The sequence below is a fragment of the Notamacropus eugenii genome, chromosome 4, assembly GCF_028372415.1.
Source record: "Notamacropus eugenii isolate mMacEug1 chromosome 4, mMacEug1.pri_v2, whole genome shotgun sequence".
Taxonomy (NCBI): Eukaryota; Metazoa; Chordata; class Mammalia; order Diprotodontia; family Macropodidae; genus Notamacropus; species Notamacropus eugenii.
The window spans coordinates 345,141,718-345,164,192 of NC_092875.1; the positions used below are offsets into that span (position 1 = coordinate 345,141,718).

At 37.7% G+C, this 22,475-nt stretch overlaps 1 protein-coding gene across 5 annotated transcripts in view; it reads right to left on the bottom strand.

Moving 5' to 3' along the window:
* Window positions 1-1,928: 1,928 nt before the first annotated feature.
* SLC12A7 (solute carrier family 12 member 7) overlaps window positions 1,929-22,475 on the bottom strand; it is a 291,778-nt gene continuing 271,231 nt past the window's right edge. For all 5 annotated transcript variants that reach the window (XM_072605354.1, XM_072605349.1, XM_072605350.1 and 2 more), the window contains 3 exons: window positions 19,353-19,519; window positions 9,876-10,009; window positions 1,929-5,000 (listed from right to left, as the gene is read on the bottom strand). In XM_072605354.1, the coding sequence (XP_072461455.1) occupies window positions 4,909-5,000; window positions 9,876-10,009; window positions 19,353-19,519 (393 nt within the window). In that variant the 3' untranslated portion in view covers window positions 1,929-4,908. The remainder of the gene's footprint in view (window positions 5,001-9,875; window positions 10,010-19,352; window positions 19,520-22,475) is intronic.

Here is a 22,475-nt window from a genome sequence, read left to right on the forward strand (position 1 = left end):
ATACCTGCTTCTGTCAGTCAACCCCAGCAGAGGCTAATGAATTAAAAAATATATCCTGTTTTGAAATCCCATCTGAACCCATGTTGGCATTTGAAACTCTTCTTTGAAATCTAATCCTGTCTCTTTCCTTACTCTACTTCACTCCGTGCTTGTGACTGCACATGCCTTTTAGGTCAATGGGTTTTTCTCTTCCACTCCAAAGTAACTGAGCATCAGTATGGCCCCATCCCTTGTGATTCAAGCTAATGCACTATGCTAATGCACCTAACAGTGCCAGAGCCCAATTTCCCATGTCAATGAGTTAAATAGTCCATTGGATAGAAGTAGCCAAACCCTATTTTGATCTAACTTGAGTGGAAGCATGATGGACACTGTGTCCTGCACTTTCTTTCTCCCTCAGATGCTGATCCTACTTACAAGAATGATTTTCATTCTGTATTTCTCCCACAAACAAGCCCTAACAATAGTTTAGTAAGTTTCAGGGGGACATGGTGCAAGTCATTAACTGATCATAGGACTTAATGAGACACCTTTGCAAAGTAGGGGACATGCTGTTTTATGAGGGCTAAACAGTAAGAGCTAACATTTATATTTTGTTCTCACGACCTTGACAGGAAGGTGCTATTATTATCTTCATTTTACAGTGGAGGAACAGACAGAGAGGTTAAATAACTTTCCCAGGGTCATATAGCTAGTAAATGTTTGGGGCAGGATTCAAACTCAGGTTTTCCTGATGCAAGTCCAATGTGTCATCCATGAGGCCACCTTGCTATCTCCTCCAGAGGGTCTTTTCTAGTTTGGGATGTTTCCAAAGAAAGCACTAGGTCATAGATGTTAGATTAAGAATTTAAAGATTTTAATAATGAATGGAGAAATTAAGTGTATCTAGCTAGAAAGAGACTGAGGAAGAGATTCAAATGGAATTTAAACATTAAAATTTGAATCAGGTAGGGCAAATATGTGGTGCAATGGATAGAGTGCTGGGCCTGGAATCAGGAAGACTCACCTTCGCAAATTCAGACACTAACTAGCTGTGTGACTCCTGGGCTTAATTTAACCCTGTTTGCCTCAGTCATCTCATCTGTTAAATGAGCTTGAGAAGGAAATGTCATTAGAGAAAACCCCAAATGGGGTCACAAAGATTTAGATACAACTGAAAAATGACTGAAATACATTGGAATCAGGACCAAAGAGCATATAATTAGAATGGGAAGAGATCATAACATATTACTTAGGCCAGCCTGCTTATTTTATACATGTCAGAATAATGACTTGTCCAAGGTCACATGCTTGTAGAACCCTGTAGAACCAGAATCTGAGCCCAGGTCTTTTGGCACAGAAAAGACACCATATCTGATGTGTATCACTAGGAATCCAACTTTCATCATTTTTTCATCAGTTTTCTGTTGAGATATTTTAATTTTGCAAAGTTCAGTGCCCCACAAATCATCAGCTTCATAATCACAAATTACAATTCTTGAGGAAGTGCTTGTTCACTGACATCCCCCTCCCTCAGCCCCACAAAAAATAAATGTACTTTTACAGTTCATTTTTGGAAAGTACTAGAATTGCTTAATGATTTTCTCAGGAGCATAGGGGAAGGGTTTAGAAATCACAATGGTAATAAAGAATAAAGGGAAGGGAGGAGACAAAGCTGTAAGGCTAACTACAAGACCAGATGTTTCCTCTTTTCTTTTACATTTGTAAGAGATTATCCAGATAGATTATATATTAAGATTTTGTTATTTGGATTTGTATTCTTACCAGATTCGGAAGATGATTCCTTAATTGCCTTTTTTCTCTTGGGCAAATCTAGCCAAAGTTACCTCAAAGGAGCAATGAAGCATGGAGAGACTATTGAAATGAACCTTGTCTACATAAACTCCAGAAAGAAGCCCCTCGACAAAAGACATGGGCATGTTTTTGAATAGATTTCATCCCATTTTATTTTTTCTAAACAGAATCATACAAAGACAAGGAAACATTAAAAGCAAACATTAAATCATCACCTCTAAATGGCTGCACTTACTGCTTACAAAAATGTTCATAATGTAGAAAAAGATACACTGTTGTTTACATGAACAAAATACTGAAAACAACCAAGGACAAACTGTGGACACATCGACATCTGGTGGATACATGGACAGCAATGCATGGACTTGTGTTAATTTCCACCAAACATCAGTCTCAGCAAACTATTTTCAACTATTTCATGGTGACTTAGATTTTAGCACCACATATGAAGTGTGTGCCCTGTTACATCAGCTACTTTAAAGTAAAAGTGGGCACAGCAGAAAGTCATTTACCCTATAATGCCTCCTGTTTGATCACCTCCCACATGTGCCCTTATGACTACCTCCTCTCGGCAGGCACATCTCCTTCTAACAACGGTCACACTTATGCAGATAGGTGGGCACAATGGGCACGAACACACACACAGACACTCAGCCCCACAAAAGAGAAGCCCATCTCCATGAGCATGAGCTTGGCATAACTGTGCATATTATTAGAAATCATGCTGTGAAATGTACAAAGGTAAGAGAAAGATGAACTATTTTTTCTAAAACATCATTTTGGCACACATTACACATTCAATGATTTTTCCACCCAATAAAATTTTGGAGATTTGGCTTTGTATTCAGCTGGATTCCCAGGGCATCTGTAATTCCTTCATGCTCAAGAGACCCGTGCCTGTGCAGAGTGGGTGGGAAAATTGGATTGGAAGAAACCTCACTCAATGAAGGATCCAGTGCTGCTCTTCTAGGCTCATTAGTAGCTTGGAACTTCCGTTCTACAATCTGATGGGCTATAGAGGAAGGCTTCCCTACCTCCATATCCCTTCCTCCTAAATAAGTCAGTGAATTCTCCTGGAAATAAACAAGAAGATCTGGCCATCTCAATCCCTTTCTCCCTTCTCACCCTGGGAACAGTGCTGTTTTGGGGTTCTCTCTTTATGCTGCCAATTTATTCATTAAAATGTCGCTCAGGATGTATAAATAAATAAATAAGCCACAAATACCAAAAATTCATACCCCCTCCCCAAAATAACCCTCTACAGATTAGACGTTTGTACTACAAAATGCAAAGACCAGGAAATAAAGTGCAATAATCAAGCATTCGTGTGAAAAAAATAACAAACAAAATCAGTCTGTCCAGATCATTGAAGAGATCTGTCAAAACTGTTCCTCTGTGACACTGCTGCAGTCATGTGCTAATAGGGGACATTCGGGAGATATCCTCAGAGGACAAGAATGGGCAGGAGATTTTAAACACTAAAAAAAAAATGATGACGACAAAAAACTCAGTGCCAGACCCTGTTGGACATACCGGGCTCAATCAGAAGATTGATGACTTTTTAAAGGTTGCAATTCATTCTTGTTTACAAGGTAAGATATCTCCCTCCATCCCATACTCTCCCCAAAATGGTTTTCTTGGCTCTTATTAAGAATGGTTAGGAACAGAGTGCATACTTACTAGCTGCAAAGAAGCTGCATATCTGATACTGAAAATGTTGGCATGCCCACAGCTTTGCCACATAACAGTTCCACTTGGAGTCTCAAAAGCATTTAAAGTTTATTTTTTACATATTGCACTTTTTTTCAGGATATTTCTCTCTGTGCAGTTGCTTCCCTTTTGGGTACTTAAAAGACATTGGCGACATTTCCAAGATGTTGGCTAGAGCTAGCTAGTGTGGATGCTTAGTCAAAGACCAAAAGATTATTTATTTACAAACTAGAAAACTGAATGTGAAGATTGCTGCAGCTGGTGACAAAATATACAGGTGTCAATAGCGATATCCGAGTCATTTAAAAAAGCAGGAAAGAAAAAGGATATCAGAAAGAATCTAAGAATTAGTTTGGGTAGTTGTCTGAAATATAAAATTTGGATTATCATATAATTTTTAAACAATTATGAATGAAATATCTTTAAAAAAAAAAACCTCAATAACAGTAGCTGCTCTTTCAAGACACGCTGAGTGGCCTGACCAAAAGCAGATGTTTGAGCATGGGTTTATTATTATGGAAAAGGAGTGTAGTCCTCATCCCTACCCAAGACTCACCCTCTGAACTTGAACTTCAGTGATGTGCCCAAGGTAGGAATGGAAATATCCCTGGATGCTCATCGAAACACTAACATGGCTGGTCAAGTGATGCGAGAGGGAAAAAGGGGAAGGTGAACTAATACCTTTTAAGAAAAGTAGCCAGGTTACTTCTTTATAAAATGTACCTCTCATCACTTAGAAAATAAACTGCAAGAACAAAAATGGACTAAATAAATCCATGTTTTGGAGCTAGTAAAGCTAAAATGTAACAGTTAGAAAGACTGTAAATAGGCACATCCCAAGAAAAGTCTGAATCCAGAATCAGAAAATATCAGTTTTAGCCAACTTCATAGTTTATCACTGAATAAGCAAGCTCAGCTTTCCTGGCATCAGTTAAAAAACAAAAACAACTTAAGATTATTTTTCTTTAAAAAGTTACCATCAGTTTCATACCCAATGTATAGTACAATAAAGTAGTGAGAACATGATTATTAATATTTCAGATACTACAAATAAATCAGATGGGGGGGCACTTTTGAAATTCTTTTTAACCTCACACACACATTCAAACTTCCTCTTCCTATCCCCAACCCCCTCCCTCCAGACTTTTCAACAGTGCAGACAGATAAAGTTTCTTCAGTATTAACAAGAGTTTTGCCCTAGGTTAAAAAAAAAAATCACTTCTTTTTGTAAAAAAGCATAACATATGGATCAGCAGATCAAACTGGCATATCATTTCAAGTACACAGGAACATTTCAACTGTTCAACTTCCAGAAACCCAAGACCTGCTTGTCCAGTGTTTCTATCTACCTAGATGCTCAGTGCCACCGTGTTCTAAACAAGCTCCGGGTGGTCACCAGCAGCACTAGGAGTAGATGGTGATCACCTCCCGGCCTCCACCTCTCACCAAAAGCACTCGGTTTAGTCCTTCTGTCAAAACTTCTAAGAACTCCATGTCTGTGAGGTGAGAATTAAGGTACATCATTGGTCCAGAGTGTTGAAAGAGGAGGGAAATAAGAATCAACCAACTTTTCAATCTGGTAACCCTGAAACCTGAAACTCTACTGTTATCTTTTAAAGATGGCTATGGTTTTATCTAAGGAAGAAGCATTCAAGTTAATTTCCAGAAGATAAATCTGCCTGACAGCTTCACTAGAAACAAAAGGTACCAATTAAGACTCCTCACTCCATTTAAATCAATTATTTCCTGAAAGACAAACTAGAAAAAGGGAAAAGAGAAGAGTCATTAAGAGTTAGAGGGGAATCTCAAAGGTCATAGAGTCCAAATCCCTCATTTCACAGATGAGGAAATTGAGGCAGGTATTAAGTTGCAGAGTGAGACTGGAGCTCAAGTTCTTTGGCTCTTCAGTCAAAACATTTTCCATTGTAACATGAAACTTCTTCATTAATGAAAATGTAGGAGAGGAAGTGACAGGGGTAGGAGTGGAGAGACAAGGTAGTAGGACTTGTGAAAGTTAATTTCAACTTTGTGGTATGATGCTAAGCAGGGACAGAAACTTAAAACTGCAGCATCTATGCCCTAAATGAACAAGGTTAGCTCATTTGGGTAACCTAAGTATGTAGTTAGATAATTGAAAACAGGGCTATGATTCACGACACAGTAAGCTACTAGGCAAACCATGATGCTCGGCAGGGTAGCTGAAAACCAAGGGCAGGCATGGCGGGCTTTGAAGAAGGCTACTGACCAAGAGGAGCCATTTCTTTGTTAGGGACTGCTGCCATCTGAGGGAATCAGAGTGCTTGCTGGGAAAAGGCATTAGATAATTGCTTCCAATTTTGAGGTCTCTGTTTATTTCAAGGAAATATTTCAGTTTCTGGTTTCTATTAAGAACTACTTACATAAGCTGTATCACATTTTGCCAATGAAAAGAGTGTGAGTTTCCTCAATGGGGGCTGGTCTCTGCATTCTCTCAACCTGTTCACTGGAAGGGAAGCAGGCTACCAAGGGAACACTAGTAAAAATTAGATAAACTGTGAGCACAGGACCTTTGTAAGAAGGAGAAGTGCCAGAGGGGATGTGGGGGGGAAGGGTGTGCCCATAATAATTAGGCTAATTACCAACAATCACCCCCTCCCAAATTTGCTTGGCTATGAATCTGCCGCACAAGTAGTCAGAGATCTTTAATCTTAAAAAATGATACCATGTCGGTACCTCAAAATTGGGAGCAATTACTGGGGAGGGATGATGAAATACTATTTCACAAACACTTTGGACTCACGGAGAGACAGGCATCACAAAATTATTAGCACTCTATATATTCGTAAATTTGTGGAAAAACTCTAAGGCATAAACAATGGAACAACTACATTAAAGGTCCAAACCAAGAAGTCCAATTAGGTTGTACTTTTGACATGATACAAGAACAAGTACAAAGTTCTCTGTTGCTAGCCTTGCTATATTGGTTTCCATGACAAGACAATTAAATCTAGCCTATCCACGAAAATAATGACTAATATTTACATAATATTTTAAGGTTCACATTTTATTACCTTATTTGATCCTCACAGCAACCCTGTGAGAAAGGTTATTATGAACCCCATTTTACAGATGAGGAAACTGATTTGCCAAGGTCACATATCTCATAAGTGTCTGAGGCCAGATTTGAATTTGGGTCTTCCCTGATTCCACATCTACTGCTCTATCCACTGCACCACCTTAGCTGCTTCATAGTAGAGGACACAGGACATGAATAAATAAAATTTACATCAATCTCAAAACCTCATATTTAAGTCAATGATTGGAAAACTCAATTCAGTTCAACAAGCATTTATAAAGTTCCTACTATGCATTAGGCTTTGGGGACATAAAGCTAAAATTATCTCACTTTCAAGGAACTTAAATCCTACTAGGGAGAAGCAGCCCTTCCATGCTCTTTTTTAACCAGGGCTGCTCAGAATTATTTAACTGATGTGGGTCTTATATGAAATTCTCTTTATTCTCATCTTTCCTCTTTGGGTTCCCTTTGCTCTTTCTGGTGAGATTTCCTCCCATGTCCATCCTATCTATCGGGCTTATGTGCATGTTATCTGCTCTATTAGAATTCCAGATCCTTGAGATCAGTAATCTTGATTTTTGCCTTACTTTGTATTCCTAGCAGAGTGCTTGGCATGGGCACATGCATACACATACACACACACGCGCACACACACACACACACACACACACACACACACACACACACACACACACACACACACATGCTTGCTGACTGACCTCCTAAAGGAATTCTGTTTACCCTGGTATCATTCTGTCTCCATTGTACTGGACGAGAACAAAGAGTTGGAGGAGAGAAAGAAGGAAGAAAATGTGTAACCATACCAAGATCACATCTTATTTACTTTTAAGGTAAATTTCAGTCCAATCTCCATTTTTTTTTTAATATGTCCATTTTTTTTTTTTAAAGAATCATTTATTATGCCTTTAGATGTTAAATCAAATCCTGTATATCAAGGCCAGTGTTTAGTTACGTGTACTACACACATATGTTTCACCTATGGGAACTGTATTTTCTTACTGGCTCTAACCTCTGTCTACACACAACCCAATTGGAACATGGTGACCAAAGATGAATGTACACAAACCTACCATCAAGCCCCTCCAGGGCACTCAAGCACTAATTTCTTACTGTTCCTCCAAGAAAGACCACGGATCAGATGCACTATGAGACAGTAGTTCTCTAAAGTGATAACGGGAGTAGGCAAGGGGTGGCATTGAAGGGTGTTCACACTTAAAGCCTTGTAGAATCAATGTTAACACTTCAACCTTCCCAGTAAATCAGAAGTGCAGGATCCAAGAGAACCAGTGTGGACTTGTTCTCTTTTATGGCCCATATCTCATTTTACTTTATATCATGATTATTTGTGAAATGATCTCATCCCCCATAATGATTATAAGTTCCTTGAGGGTAAGGATTAAATTTCATCTTTATATCATCTATCCCCTCTGCAAGTTCTTGCACACGGTAAATAGGTGCTCAATCAATGTGTTAAAAGGATAAAGAAAAGAAGGGGAAAAAAACAGTGTTCATATCCCTAGGAGTAACTGGGGACCTTTACAACCCCAGTTCTAACATGGCACCAGTTAACTGAGCAGAAAGAAAAGTATAGTGAAGGGAATCTTCCTGTGATGTATGATCTGAGAAAAGCTGTTCTAGGGAGATGTTAAATCAACAGAACAGTCCATTCAAAGGCAGCAAAAGCAGTAGCATAAACCTCAGAGCCTGAATGTTCAGAATACTGGCTATATTGTACATTTATTCAGTCCTCTTATGTCAAAAACAGATGCCACTTTATGAAAGCCTTCTTCCATCTCCTAAAGTAATGTGGGAAATACTGTTTCTCTCTTGTGTATAATGGGGAAAAAACAGAGGCTCAGAGGTTAAAGTACAATGATCAAAGTCCAACAACACATTAGTGATTTGGGAATATAATCTTGGTCTCCTTGTCCAACAAACTTGCCAAAATCACCTGGCCTCCTTCCATGCTCACTTACTAACACAAATCCAGTTTTCAGATAGGGCAAGTAACCCCACTATTTCCCAATCATCTATTGGTATTTCAATTATCATCACCATTTGGACATTTTTATCTGATAAAGGCTAAAGTTTTCCATGTTCAAGTTCACCCCATCTATTATTCTTACTTATACCCCCTGGGACTCCTTCATGCTTTTCAAATATTTGGAGGATAATGTCACTTTCCATTAAATGTTATTAGGCAAGCAAAGTACATTGAGTTAATTTAGTATTTTCTTGTAATTCAATCTCTGCAGTCTTTCTGTCTCCCTCTCCCACCTCATTATGTGCTGTTATGCTTGTCTTAAATTTCTAACGGACACTCTTTTTCTGATGTTTTAGTAATTCAACATTTGCTATTGAGATGCACCTCTTCATTCTAAATTGTGCCTTATTACCACCCTCTATCTTGACATGTAAAGAGCAAGCATACAGTGGGCAGAGTTCTTGCCTTGGAATAAACCTAGAGACACCTAGGTGGCTTAGTGGATGGAATGCCAGACCTAGACTCAAGTTCAAAACTGGCCTCATAAACTTATCAGCTGGGTAATCCTAGATGAGCTCATTAATCTACTTGCCTCAGTTTCCTCATCTGTAAAATGTGAATAATACTACTACTTCTCTGTCAGGGTTATTATGAGAATCATCTAAGATAGTATTTATAAAACACTTTTTGAAGCCTAAAGTTTTATATAAATATTAGCCATTTTATTATTATTGCAGTTGCTATAGCCGCTAGGATTCCACACTCAGCTCCACTAGCACCCTCACTTTAATACACAAAGAAGTGATGAAAGAGGTTCAAGATGATGCAGACTCTTGTCCCCAAAGACAGCTTCCTCATTTCTACTATCTACGAAAAGACCGACTCTCCTTGAAGATGAGGAACAGTTTCATTTATTTTTACATCCCTAGCACATTGAAGGTGTTTAATGAATAATATCTGCTGAACTCTACTTCCCAACCTAAGCTTCCTGTTTGTTCAGACAGAAAACTCCTCTTATGGAAAACCTGAGAAGAGAACCCATTGGACAGGCAATGTAGTGCAGTGAAGAGAGTGCTAGACTCAGGAAGCCAGAAAGATGGAGGTACAAATTCTGTCCATGACACAATGTTCACAATGTGAACTTCTGCAATTTGTTTAAGTCACAGTTTCTTCATCTGCAAAATGAGAGTTGAATTCAATGACCTCCAAAAGACCTTGGCAGCTCTAAATGTATGATCCCATGAACACAAAATTGCAAAAAGTTACCATTATTTGTACATCTCAGCATAAAAATCCATCAAGAAAGGATACAGTTTTCATCTCCTTGTCGATTTTTGGGGGGACCAGGCATATTCAACAAGACCAGCTGGGCATCCTGGGATTTGTTGAGGACAACTCCATTAAGCTTCACTGCCGTATGCATCCTCCTGACGTTGGACTGGTTTCTAGTGTATGAGAAGAAATAAAGCATTTCTACTGTGTCATGTTTTAATCCTATTCACTTAAAATCAACCATTTCCTCTTAATCCTGTTAAATCCTGTTTGTCCCATACTACTGATGACAAATTTTTATTTTCCGTTAGTTAGAGATGGTATGAATGAGATAGAAATTAACTAATTCAATTGACTTCCTCAGGCGTGGGAGGCAGCTAATGATAATGCTGAAACTCACAGATGGATGTTAAATCAAATACTATGTTTTACTTGTTTTTATAATTAACTGACTTTACATAATGCTTTAAAATTTGCAAAGCACTTCACATCTGAGGCACACACAATCACATAGAAACACAGGTACAAGTATGATGGCAAGTCATGATTGTGTCAAGTGTTGTTGGACCACCACATTTGCAAAGCTGTTTGGTCATCTTTTATAGATAAACATTGCAACAGGAACAGAATTGCTACAAAATTATTTCTTCAAACTTCTATTCCACAGATAGGCTATAGAAAAGGGAAGAGGCTATTATCTACCCAACTTCCTCATTTTACAGATAACGAAGCCTGGGACCTTACTGGCAAATCACGTAAAAATGTATCTGTACAATATTAAGGCAACAGATTAATTACACGTTTAACAGGCATTGCAAATTAAATAATTCATTGACATCTTTGGTACCTATATGTGTGACCCTGAGGAAATTATAACCCCCATAGTCTGTACATTCTTCATATGTAAAATGATGGCCTCCAGCTCAAAATCTATGATCCTATGATTTTAGCTGAGATTTTTTTTAAAAATTTTTTTCTGGATGCTTAAACATTTGAAATCAGACACAATACTTTTTCTCCTTAATAATAGCAAGAAGCTAGCGTTTATATAATGCCTTAAGATTTGGAAAGCACTCATCTCATTTCATCTTGAAAAGCAAACTTTAGAACATGTGAGAAAAAAAAATCTCCAAATTTAAATAACTTGATTTAATGTGGCACTGTTTGATGCTATTATAATGTTTAATTATTTAAATTATTAATGGCTAGTCATTGATTTTTTAGATACAAGTAAGAATCCATGGGGTCAATCAGTCTTTCCAGAAACACTCATTAGAGTGATCTCTTCATGCCAGTAGGTTCTCAATTGACTCTCAGAGTTTTCCAAAATTAGAAACAACTGCTATTTACATTCACTGTGAGTCAATCAGAGCCCAAGCAATGACCAAATGACGCTCAGCCTGAGACCCATTGTTAGTCAATCAACGAGGGCTAGAGTGATTTGGGTTTAAGGAATGGTTAAGAAAAAAAATCTAGGCCATAAATCCCAAGATATCTTTTGAGGTTTCAGTGATCAAAATGTATATTTGTTTGGGTAGCATACCCACAGGAAGCGTCTGATACCCTATGAGGGAAGGAGGGAGAGAGGAAGAGAGGAAGGGATGGAGGGAAGGAAGGAAGGAAAGAAGGAAGGAAGGAGGGAAGGAAGGAAGGAGGGAAGGAACTGTATTACTCAACTGGTCAGTTCCAGTCAGCTCCCCAGTGAGATAGCTCCTACTACTACTCAGAGGTATATGGGAAAGAGGATTGGTCTTGAAAACTGAGGTCCTAAGTCCTTGCAGGTCTCAGCAGATCACAATGACTTTAACCCTCAATTTCCTCATTTGTAAAATGATAATCACTTATACCTCACAGGACCATCATGGGGAAAGCATTATATAAGCCTTAACATCCCAAAGAAATCAGTTATTACATAAATGCAATCCATTATATTATCAAGCTCTTGATTCCTCCAGTAATATTTAGTCTAAAACCGTTTTCATTATAACACCAAAGTCAATCATATCAAAAACAGGTCACACTATCACTATCTAGCATTATTTCTAGATCCCAGGAAACCAGTATGTTTTTTTTTCTACTGGTCTTCCTTAATTCAACTTTCCTGTCATACTATGGCCAACAGATCTTATAAGGAGGAAAAGCAAAGCTACAACTTACCACCTAAGTAAAAACATCAGAACAGAGGGAATGACAATTGTCACTCTACCTAGGGATAAAATAACTGACCAATGTGAAAGCCACTAATGCCATTATCAGTCAACTCAAGGACTCTTTGGGAAGACTAAACAGCAGACAATCCAAGGCATATATGTCATATTGCATTAGGACACTCTAATACAGTTATTAAATTCACAGCTGCATGCACATTAACTACAAAACTAATATCTAATGGACAGAAAACAAGACACTGGTATTCTACATGTTTAGATTAAGAGAATGCCTATATCCTGCAAGGTTTGGGTAACAAAAAGCCACATCAAAAATTAAAAAAAAAAAAAAGCCAAACCATAAGAGTTTGCACTGCAAGCTTGGCAATATGCATTTACAGTACATGTCTCCATTCAACTAATTGTTCTTAAACTCCAAAATCCAATTCCAGAGTCCAATTATAAGGAATAGGATTATGAATTTGTTCCCTTTATCTTTGTAATCCAGTCAATTTAGACAAAATGAACTGGGTGGTAAGACGGAGGAGATGGATGTTGTCTGTACGTACAGTTCAAGATATCTAAGGTAATGGTAAGAATCATGAACTATTCATCTGGGTAACACATCATATATGCAAAATATCTAGAATTTATGCAGTGCTTTAAAGATTGCAAAGCACTTTACAAATACCTCTTTTATTCTCACAAGAACCCTGGGAGATAGATACTATCATTATTCTCATTTTATAGATGAGGAAACTGAGGCAAACAGAGATTAAGTGACTTGCCAAAAGTCACAAAGCAAGTGAAGTGTCTGAGGTCAAATTCAAACCCAGATCTTCCTGACTTCCAGACCCAGCACTCTATCCAATGCTGCCTCTACATTTAACGGCTGTGGATAGGTACAGGCATATGTATATACATGTAAGGGTGTGCATACATGTGCACATACACACGCATGTTCAAATACATTGTACTGCACGTGCATCGCATGTACTATGTTAACATGTGTAGACACATACATGTAAACACACGTATTTGTGTGTATGCCTATACCTACACTCAAATGTACATGTGCACACATTTTAAGTTTCATATAAAATAATCTTATTTTTCCCCAATTACATATCACAACAATTTTTAGCATATTTTTACAAGATTTTGAGTTCTAAATTTTTCTCCCTCCCTCCTTCCCCTCTTTCAAAAGTAGGAGGCAATTTGATATAGGTTATGCATGTGCTAAAACATTTCCATATTAGTCACAGTTATGAAAGAAACAGATCAAAAGGGAAAAAACTATGAAAAAGAATAAAGTGAAAAAATATGCTTTTCAGAGTCCATTAGTTCTTTATCTGGATGTGGATATAGCATATTCCTTTGTGAGTCCTTTGTACTTGTCTTGGATCGCTGTATTGTGGAGAAGAGCTCACACACATGCATGTGTGCACACATATTATTTCATGCATGAGTTTAAGAATCAAAGAATGTTACAACTTAAGTGACTTGACCAAGATCACTACCCTCTCGGGTAATGGCATAAATATAAGTCTAAGGTCTAGTTCCCTTGACGTTTATGTTCCAGTGCTATGTGTACTGCAATATGCATGGGTAGAACATAAACCTAATTTTTCAGGCAGATAACAAAACCAAATTCCTCCCTATTATGATATTGTATAAAGTAAACAGCATTAGACTAGGAACTGGTCTAATTTAGTTCTGGTTAGTGAAAAAGGTGACCCACGATTCATATTTCTCTCCTGGCTAAAAAAAATATCAATTTCATAAAAGAAATTGTCATTAGAGACACTAAAAACATAGTTTAAAAAAATGTACAATAAATTCTTTGGAACACCAGACCCCTTGTTAAATTGAAAGCTTGGCAAATAAAACTGCAGGTTTGGAATCTTTAAGGTTATCTCTGTATGCCAAAGAACCATTTTGAAAAGACTCTTATCAAATGGGAAACAGTTAACTCTATTTACTTCTTCTGACGGCCTGCTTTTTTCCCTCAAGGCACTCAAGGGTATAAGGCCCCTTCAACATCCCATACCAATTTAATAAATAGTATCTTTTTGAAAGGTTTGTCTCAATACAAAGATTATAAATACAGACTAAGTAACTTAATGCTAAGTTTAAAAAAGAGCATTATAAAAGTCCTTATTTGATAACAGAAGAGGAATAACCTTTTATCAACTCAAGTTATGAACAGATCAACTGCATAAGAAAAGGATAATTGCTATAGCAAATAGAGAAGAGATGAGCTTTGACAAGCAGAAGCAGAGTTAATACATGTACATAGATGATGAAATAACCAAGATCATTTTGAACCAGTTACTATCCTGAAGAGAAAATTGATGAAAATGATAGATGAAAGAAATGATAGTCATCATTTGTTGGGATTTTTATTTTCAAGCACCATTGTTTTAACATGAGTGAATCAAAGGTAATCAATAATAACAATGGGTTTTTTTTTAAATCCAGAAAAGACAGGACTCTAATAAGGATAGATTTCTGTGAGAAATGGTGATAAACTGATTTGTAGCCATGGCTGACATAACAAAAACAGATTGAAGGGATAAAGGAATTCAGATTCTGAAGGAAACTTACTTCTAAAATTCAAACAATTATGAGAAAAGATGAAGTCTGAAGTATCATTCACATCAATATTTTTGCAGCCATTAGCCTAGAGCTCTTTCTAATCCTCTCTTTACTGGGTATTATCAGAAACTTTCTCCCACTGTCTCTTCCTTTACTGGTCTCTTAGGAAGAGGTGTTTATTCTTTTTGCCAAGGCATGCTGCCCTTCTGTCTCCTACAGCACACATCAACTCACTACCATCATCCCTTTTATGTCACTCATCAATCTTTCCCCATCTAATGGTTGGCTCCCTAATGCCAACAACTCCATTCCCCCCAAACCCTCACTTGAACCACTCATCATCACTAGTTATATATTCTCCTGCTTTGTGGCTAAACACTCCTTGAGAAGGCTGTCTAAAATAGATGCCTCCACTTCCTTTTGCTCAATCTCTGTACTCTTGCTTCTAACCTCATAATTCAACTGAGACTGTTATCTCCCAAATTACAAATAATCTTCTAAATGCCAATGGGCTTTTCTCAATTTTCACCCTTCGTGGCTTCCCTTCAGCTTCTGACATTGCCCATCACTCTCTTCTCCCTGATATTCACTTCTCTCTGTTTTAATGAGGCTACTCTCTCGGGTCTCTTCTTATCCAATGGATTACTCCTTCACCAGATCTTCATCCAAGTGCCATCCATTCACTGTATGTAATCCATCTAAGGGTCTGTCCTGGATTCTCTTCTCTTCTTTCTTTATTTTTTCTTAGTGATCTTTTGTTGGTAACTCCAATATCTACTTAGCTAACTCTTTCCTATCCTCAAGATTTTCATCTCCAACTTGGATGTCTCTAAATGGATGTCCATATCCAAAATTGAACCTATTATCTTTCCCCTAAAACTTCCCCCCTTGCTAATTTCCTTACTGCTGTTAAGCACACCTCCACTGTCCCAGGCCCCCAGTTTCATAACTTAGGAGTCATATGGCTTCTCACTCTCCCTCACCCCCTATCTATTGCCAAGTCCAGTCGATTTTACCTTTGTAAAAGCTCTTTTGTATATACCCCCTTCTTTCTTCTGACACAGTAACCACCCTAGTGTAGGTCTTCATCATCTCCACATTTGGACTATTAAAATAGCCTCCTGGCTTTCCTCAAGACTTTCCCCACTCTAGTTCATCCTCCATTTAGTTGTTAAATTGATTTTCTAAAAGTGCAGGTCTAACCATGTCATCATCTTATTTCAATCAATTCCAGTGGCTCCCTAACACCAACAGGATAAAATAAATACTCTTGATAGTCAAAGCCCTTCAAAACCTTACTCCCCCTCAAACTCCAGATCCTGACTGCTCTGGAAATTTTCACTGGAAATTTCACAAGGAGAATTCCATGCCTGGAATTCTCTCTCTCATCTTCATCTCCAGGTTTCCTTCAAGTTCCAACTGATAAAAAAGACTCTCCCAATAACCCTCAATGCTCAATTCTCTTGTTATTTACCTTCCATTTATCCTGCATACATCTTGCTGTCTCTCTCCCAATAGATTCTGGTCTCCTTGAGACCCCTTCTTTGTATTCCCAGTGCTTAGTCCAGTACTTGGCACATAGCAGATGCTTTAAAAATGCTTACTATTAATAGTATCAGGAAAGGTGGAATGACCATAATTAAATGGAACAAATAACTTTGTTGAAATGAATGAATGAGGGATAATGCCCTTGATTGTGTTTACATTCTAGTTTTTAAATTCCAATTTTCTCTTTGGTAAACATAATTAGAGAAAATTTTTTATAGAATGTGTTTTTTAACGTGTATTTACACAGTGGCTATAACAGCACACAGCAAAATGAGGAATCAGCAATTTGTCATATTTGTTATTTCATAGCCAGGAGATACAGATGGCAGAAATCATTTTCTTTCAGTGCCTCTCACTTCAGTCCTATTATGCCAATTTGCAGAAGTTATCAAGGTGAAAGCATATGCAGACTTGTTTGTAACATTGACTTTGAACTAAGTACCCAGAAATCCACAAAATTTTGCCCCCATTAGCTGGACAGCTGAGAATTTCTAATTGCCTACAGCAATCAGCTAGCAGCCCCCAAAAACCTATATTCTTCAACCTATCAGTCAAAAGCAAGACAAAATGGAAAAGGATTTTTGACAAGTTACGTAGAACAAATTATTTCAAAAATATTCTTATTTCCAAAATGTTTGGATCACTGTGAAGCGTTTAAAATGAATAGGCTTTGATAAAATATATGAAATTGCTCATCTTTAAAAAAAAAAAACTACTCAAATTAATTGGGATTATTTTGAAGTAAAAGTGGTTTCAAATGAAAGTTGCTTCCTTGAAATGTAGCTAATTAAAAAAATCAACAAGCACCAACATCCTTGATATTTTAGGATCATTAGATGATGGCCCCTAGATAGACTGCCAAGACTTTTCACTCCAGAGGTACAAGACTTCAGAAAAACAAAGATTTTCAGATGCATCACAGGTTTTTATTTACTTTAAATATTGGTCCTGACATATTTTAGGAAGGACATGCCATGAGGAAGGGGATGCCACTTCTAAGTAGTTGGGCAGAGCTGTTCTTCAGAGTGTACTTAAAGGAGAAAGTAACAAAGAAAATGCTACGGACACATTTTCTGTCTTCAATTGTAACCAAAATATTAAAAAAAAATTAGGGGAGCAGGGAAGTCAAGAAATAGGACCTATAACAGCTGGGAAATGGCTAAACAAATGGTGTGAGGCGAATGGAATATTGTCGTGCTTTGAGAAACAATGGATAGAAGAAGCATGAGAAAAGTTTCATGAGATGATTCTAAGTGAAGCAAACACAACAATAAACACAATTAGCTGTGGAATTCAAAGGACAAACAACAAACAACAAACTTGAATGCTGTATAATTATTCATCAAGCCTGGTCAAAAAGAGATGAGAAAATGCACCTCTTTCCCCTTTCTTTGCAGAAGTGGAGGAATATAGGTGTGGAATATTGTACATACTTGTCAGGCTCAGATCATATGTTAGTTTTACTGACATTTTTTCTCTTTTTGTGTAATTCTTTATAACGACAGAGTTTGCTGGGTGCAGGATGAGAAAAGGAAAGTGATAGAAAAACAAAAAATATTAATAATAAAAACAAGAAAGAGGAAAGAGAACGGCTTGAGCAGAAGCAGGATGATTGTTTTCATGAAGGAAAATTTTCTCCTGGCAAAGGATGGTAGTGAACTCATTTACCGTTCCACAAAGTATGGAAAGAAGAGTGAAAACATAAGGCATATGTGAATGTTACCATAGTCCCATGGTTTCCTTAACTTGACTCACTTTTTTGGATCATCTGATTTAGTCATTTCAAAAGGCCTGGCATCCTATTCCTGGTAATGCGCATGACTGACTAGATCATAAAATAACTTCAAATCACCAACTGCTCCTTCCCTTGCTCCAGGCATGCTTAGCACACCTGAAGTTAGGATCTACAGCACTGACTTGGAAAAACATCCTTCTGGCTCTCATGTAGGAAAACCACCTCAGGGAATCAAACCTTTGACAAAAGTTTTGCAATTTTCCATAGGTTGTAGTGATTTATACAGGTGATAAATTTATATATGCTTATTAAGAATGAATAACTTTAGAGGAGGGAGAAAAGCAAAACATCAAATGCCCAAACTTGCAGGAGACATTTGCCAATCACATTCACATGCTTCAACACAGGGGTCAGGTATGTACCATCACTCATGGAAGGGTCATTTGATAAAGGAGACATGCAATGTAAAACACTAGAAAACCAGGAAACAACCTAAAATAAATTAAAAGTAACTTACAGATTTCCCCATTCTCTACATGGAAAAGAAACAAATACATGAAACATTGTTACTTCAGGAATACACACAGTACATTTCAAAACAATTCCTGGGGCTCAAGCCTGCGGGGATGCGGGGATTCGGGGCAAGTAAGTGAAGCACTTTCTTTAGAGAAGATGGCTTACCTTCCTGAGGGGAATAATTCTGACTGCTACGGCAAAGTTCTGGGCCCTTGCCCCCCTTTTCTTGGACAAAAGAGTGCTTCCTTTTGCTAGGATCACTATGAATATTTTTCCTGCTGATAATACCATGAAAGTGCTGGGATGAGCAGAAAACCATTTCTGAGACACCCACTGGAGACCCACTGATGGACTGACTCATAAGGAAATCACCCCTTTTCTCATAAACTGATTTAAAACATCATTTTTCATTGTTTCAGATTCCAGTCCATCACGAAGGGATATGAGGTCAAAATGGCAATTTAATTGTAATTCCACGTAACCAAAAGTTTCTACTTTTCTGGACATGAGGCTTTCTACATACAAAATGAAGAATAATGGTTTGGGAGGTAATGGACAAGCAAGCAACAATGAGAAATTGTTAAGCCTTATTTAGCATGTATTTCTCTGACTTGCTCTGGTTGTATCGGAAGGGAAAAAAGACAGATCCCTTCATATCTTTCAGGTGTTCCTGCACAATTAGAACTACAGGGAAAAGAAAATAAGTAGATACTTGATTCTTTGCTTCCCAATATTTACAGAGAACAGCTTAGCCCAGTGCCTGGAACACAGTAGGCACTTAATGTTTATTAAATATAATAAGGAGCATCGGTTAATCTAGCTCCTAAGGCCAAAAGTACTTTTCTCCAGGCTCACTAGAATTTTCAGTATTAGCTAGCTACCAATAGCCAAATGGCATCTCATCTTTCTTTTTATGTTATTTTTGCTAAATAAAGTAGGGGTTTTAACCAAAAGGTTAACACATCTACTCACGGTTTCAAAGTGAAAATGTCTCGGAATCCAGATACATTAGTGTCTTTGTTTTTATGTTTTTCAGAGACTAGTTTTTCCTTAGTCCAGGTCATTTGAATTTTCTCCGGTGCAGCTGCTGCTTTTGTCCTGGCCACCGCTGCGGTGTTTCTGTCATGTATTAATTGAGCCTGGGAGGAGAGGGAAATGGCAAAAGAGGAGAGTTTGTTTTAAGTCCAGCCTTTGTGGAATATTTGCACAAAAATCAAAGAAGCATCAACAGTTTCATAAAACTAAAGAATAATGGCTGAAAACAGCTTGAACCCAAAGATGGATCAAGGCTTGGATTAGATCTATAGGCAAGATTGTGAAGCGGCCCTAGTCTTCAGAATGTGCCGCTCCTGCCCCCCCACCTAGTTTTTATTGCCCCTCTCTCTCCTTTCCCTCCTTTCTTCTAAACAGATGGCATGGGTCCTGATGTCATTCTCTAATTATCAAGGCCCTTCCATTCAGGCTGATCCTCAACAGTCCATAGGCAGTGCCCACGCTCTAAAATATTATCTATTCTCACACAATCAAAATTTACTCTATCCATAATAACTTCATTAACACTATAGACTCAATCACTTCAGGATAGCTAACAGTCTAAGTATAAACTCTTAAGAATACTTGACTGTTCACACATGCCTTTATCCAGAATTATGCCTTCCCAATGATGCAGTAGCAGTGAAACCATTTATTGGGGGGCACAAGGGGGATCCATGGGGGAGACAAGGGGCCATTCCTAGAACCTCTTCATGCCATGTTATCTATTGATAAAAGATAGTCTTGCTATAGATACATAAAGAACAGCTGGGTTGGCAAGGTGATAGAGGGAGAACACAATGCTTTACCAATAAACAAACACACAACAGATAAGACAACACACATAGTATTGTGCCACCTGAATAGCACTAAAAATAAACATTTTAATGCAGCATCTAATGAGGCAAATCAAGGTAAAATTAAATGTGAAAGCAGGAAGCTTCTTCCTTTTCATAGGCATAGGAAGAGTGAGCTTTGATAGTGATACTTCTTTACTTCCCCTCCCCACCTACCACCTCACCCATGGGCTAATAAGAGGTTTCTAAATATCTGTACCTCAGTTTCCCTTTCTACAAAACAGGCATGAAACAAAATATTTGCCTGACCCCCTGGAGGGAACTTATAAGGATTAATTAATGCTTACAAAAGGCTTTGAAGGTGAAAAGCTAAATATTATTATTATATTTAATTACTGAGTGGGTTTTTAAATACATTAATTTTGATTATGACTTGAAAAAGATTTAGAAGGGTTTGGAATAGTATATACCATTTGAGATGTGAGATTGGACTGTCCACAGCTTGCAGCAAACTCTGTGCCAACAACCAAAGTCTAAAGCTGGGAATGAGTGAAAGTAGGAATCTTGGTGGTGTCTAGAGATGGGGCTAGGCTAGCATTAATTTCAAAGCCTGCTCTATCAGTCAAAGAATTTGGATGTAATTTTCCCCCTTCCCTTCTCTATCAAACACTAAAACAAGAGCAGCAAAAAGAAATGCTAAATTTCAAATCACTCACTTTTTCCAGATTTCTACAGCACCCTCCACTCCCACCCCAACATGATTTGTTTCTGAGAGGCCTTAAATTTATCAAAACAGGTTGGATTAGTAATGTCTTTCCTCTCAAGGAAATTATTCATGTTTTCAGTGGTTGCCTTCATTTTTAAATTTCAACTAAAAATCCAGGCGTGATGGTAAACAAATCAGACCACTATTCAAATACTCGTTCAATGAATACCCATTTAGTCTCTTATTATAGAAGGCTCCTACAAGAAATAGGATAAAATTAAGTTGGTCCAGTTGGAAGCACACTGATTAAACTAATACAGAAAAGATGTGAATGACTTACAAATCTGAGCTATTTCCTCAGTTTTTTTTCTTTTTCTGAATCTCTAGAGGAAACTTGGTAGGACAGGAAAGGACAGGAATTTAGACCTGTGATTTCAATCCTAAATATATTCCCAGATAAGAAAATTCATTCTTAATAACACAGGTGGCACTTTCTATATAATACAGCATTTTAAGGGTCATAAGAGAATTTTCCTGATCACTAAGAAGTCACCATTGACATGCCAAGATTTTCCTGGCTTTCTCCTGGCTTTCTAGTCAATCTTGCTGCATCTCCTTCTTTGTAACTGCAATAGTAAGAGCAGAGGGATGGAGAGTGGAGGACTGAGGGATTGGAGTGGAGGGTCAGGGAGAGGAAAAGAGAGATGTAAAGGAAAAGGCCAGTCTGTAGCCCCTGGACAACACTCTGCTCCAGTTTACCAAGGATCCAGCTTCTATTAAATGAATTGCAGCAGGGGCAAACAGGCAGACCTGACTTAAGCCAAGCATATTCTAGGATGTCTGCATACAGGCCAGTATATTTTTACATTAAATATCTTATTGACTGTTATAAATTTTATTTTCTTACTTTAGGACATGAAGGTTAGTGTTCATAGCTCGCTGATCTTGCAGCACAGCTGTTGGCTCACAATTATTTTAAAATGAAGGAAACACTGTTTACAAGGCAAAGAAACTGGAATTCTCCTCCTGGAGAATTACACAGCTGTGTAATTGAGTGAATTGCATTCAGCCTACTCTGGTGAGTATGGGCTTAGTTCAACACATTTTACAGTTGAGTACTATACAGAATATCTGTCCCAAAAGTCTTACTGTATACAAAGACTTTTGGGACATCTTGCAATATAACATTAACTTCACATTAAAAACCAAATTTGTTCGTATCTTACTAATGTAGTGTCAAGTGCCAAATCAATTGCACTGCTCTCCAAAAGCCTCACAGTATTATGGGGGAATCCCCCAATTCTTCCTAAATACTAAATAATTTACTTCCTAAATAAATACTGATATAAGTCCACCAATTTCTGACCACAAAAGTGACCAGAAATCTGTGGCTATTTTAAAGCACACACAGTTAAATCAGAAGAGATCATACCCATCAAGAGCAGGAAATTTTTTAAGGCATTTCTGAAAATACATTACATTGAAATGCACTGGAAAATAAATTTCAAGCAATTTAAACCCAATTCAAATCACAGCCCCCTAAAAAAGCTACAGGAGAAA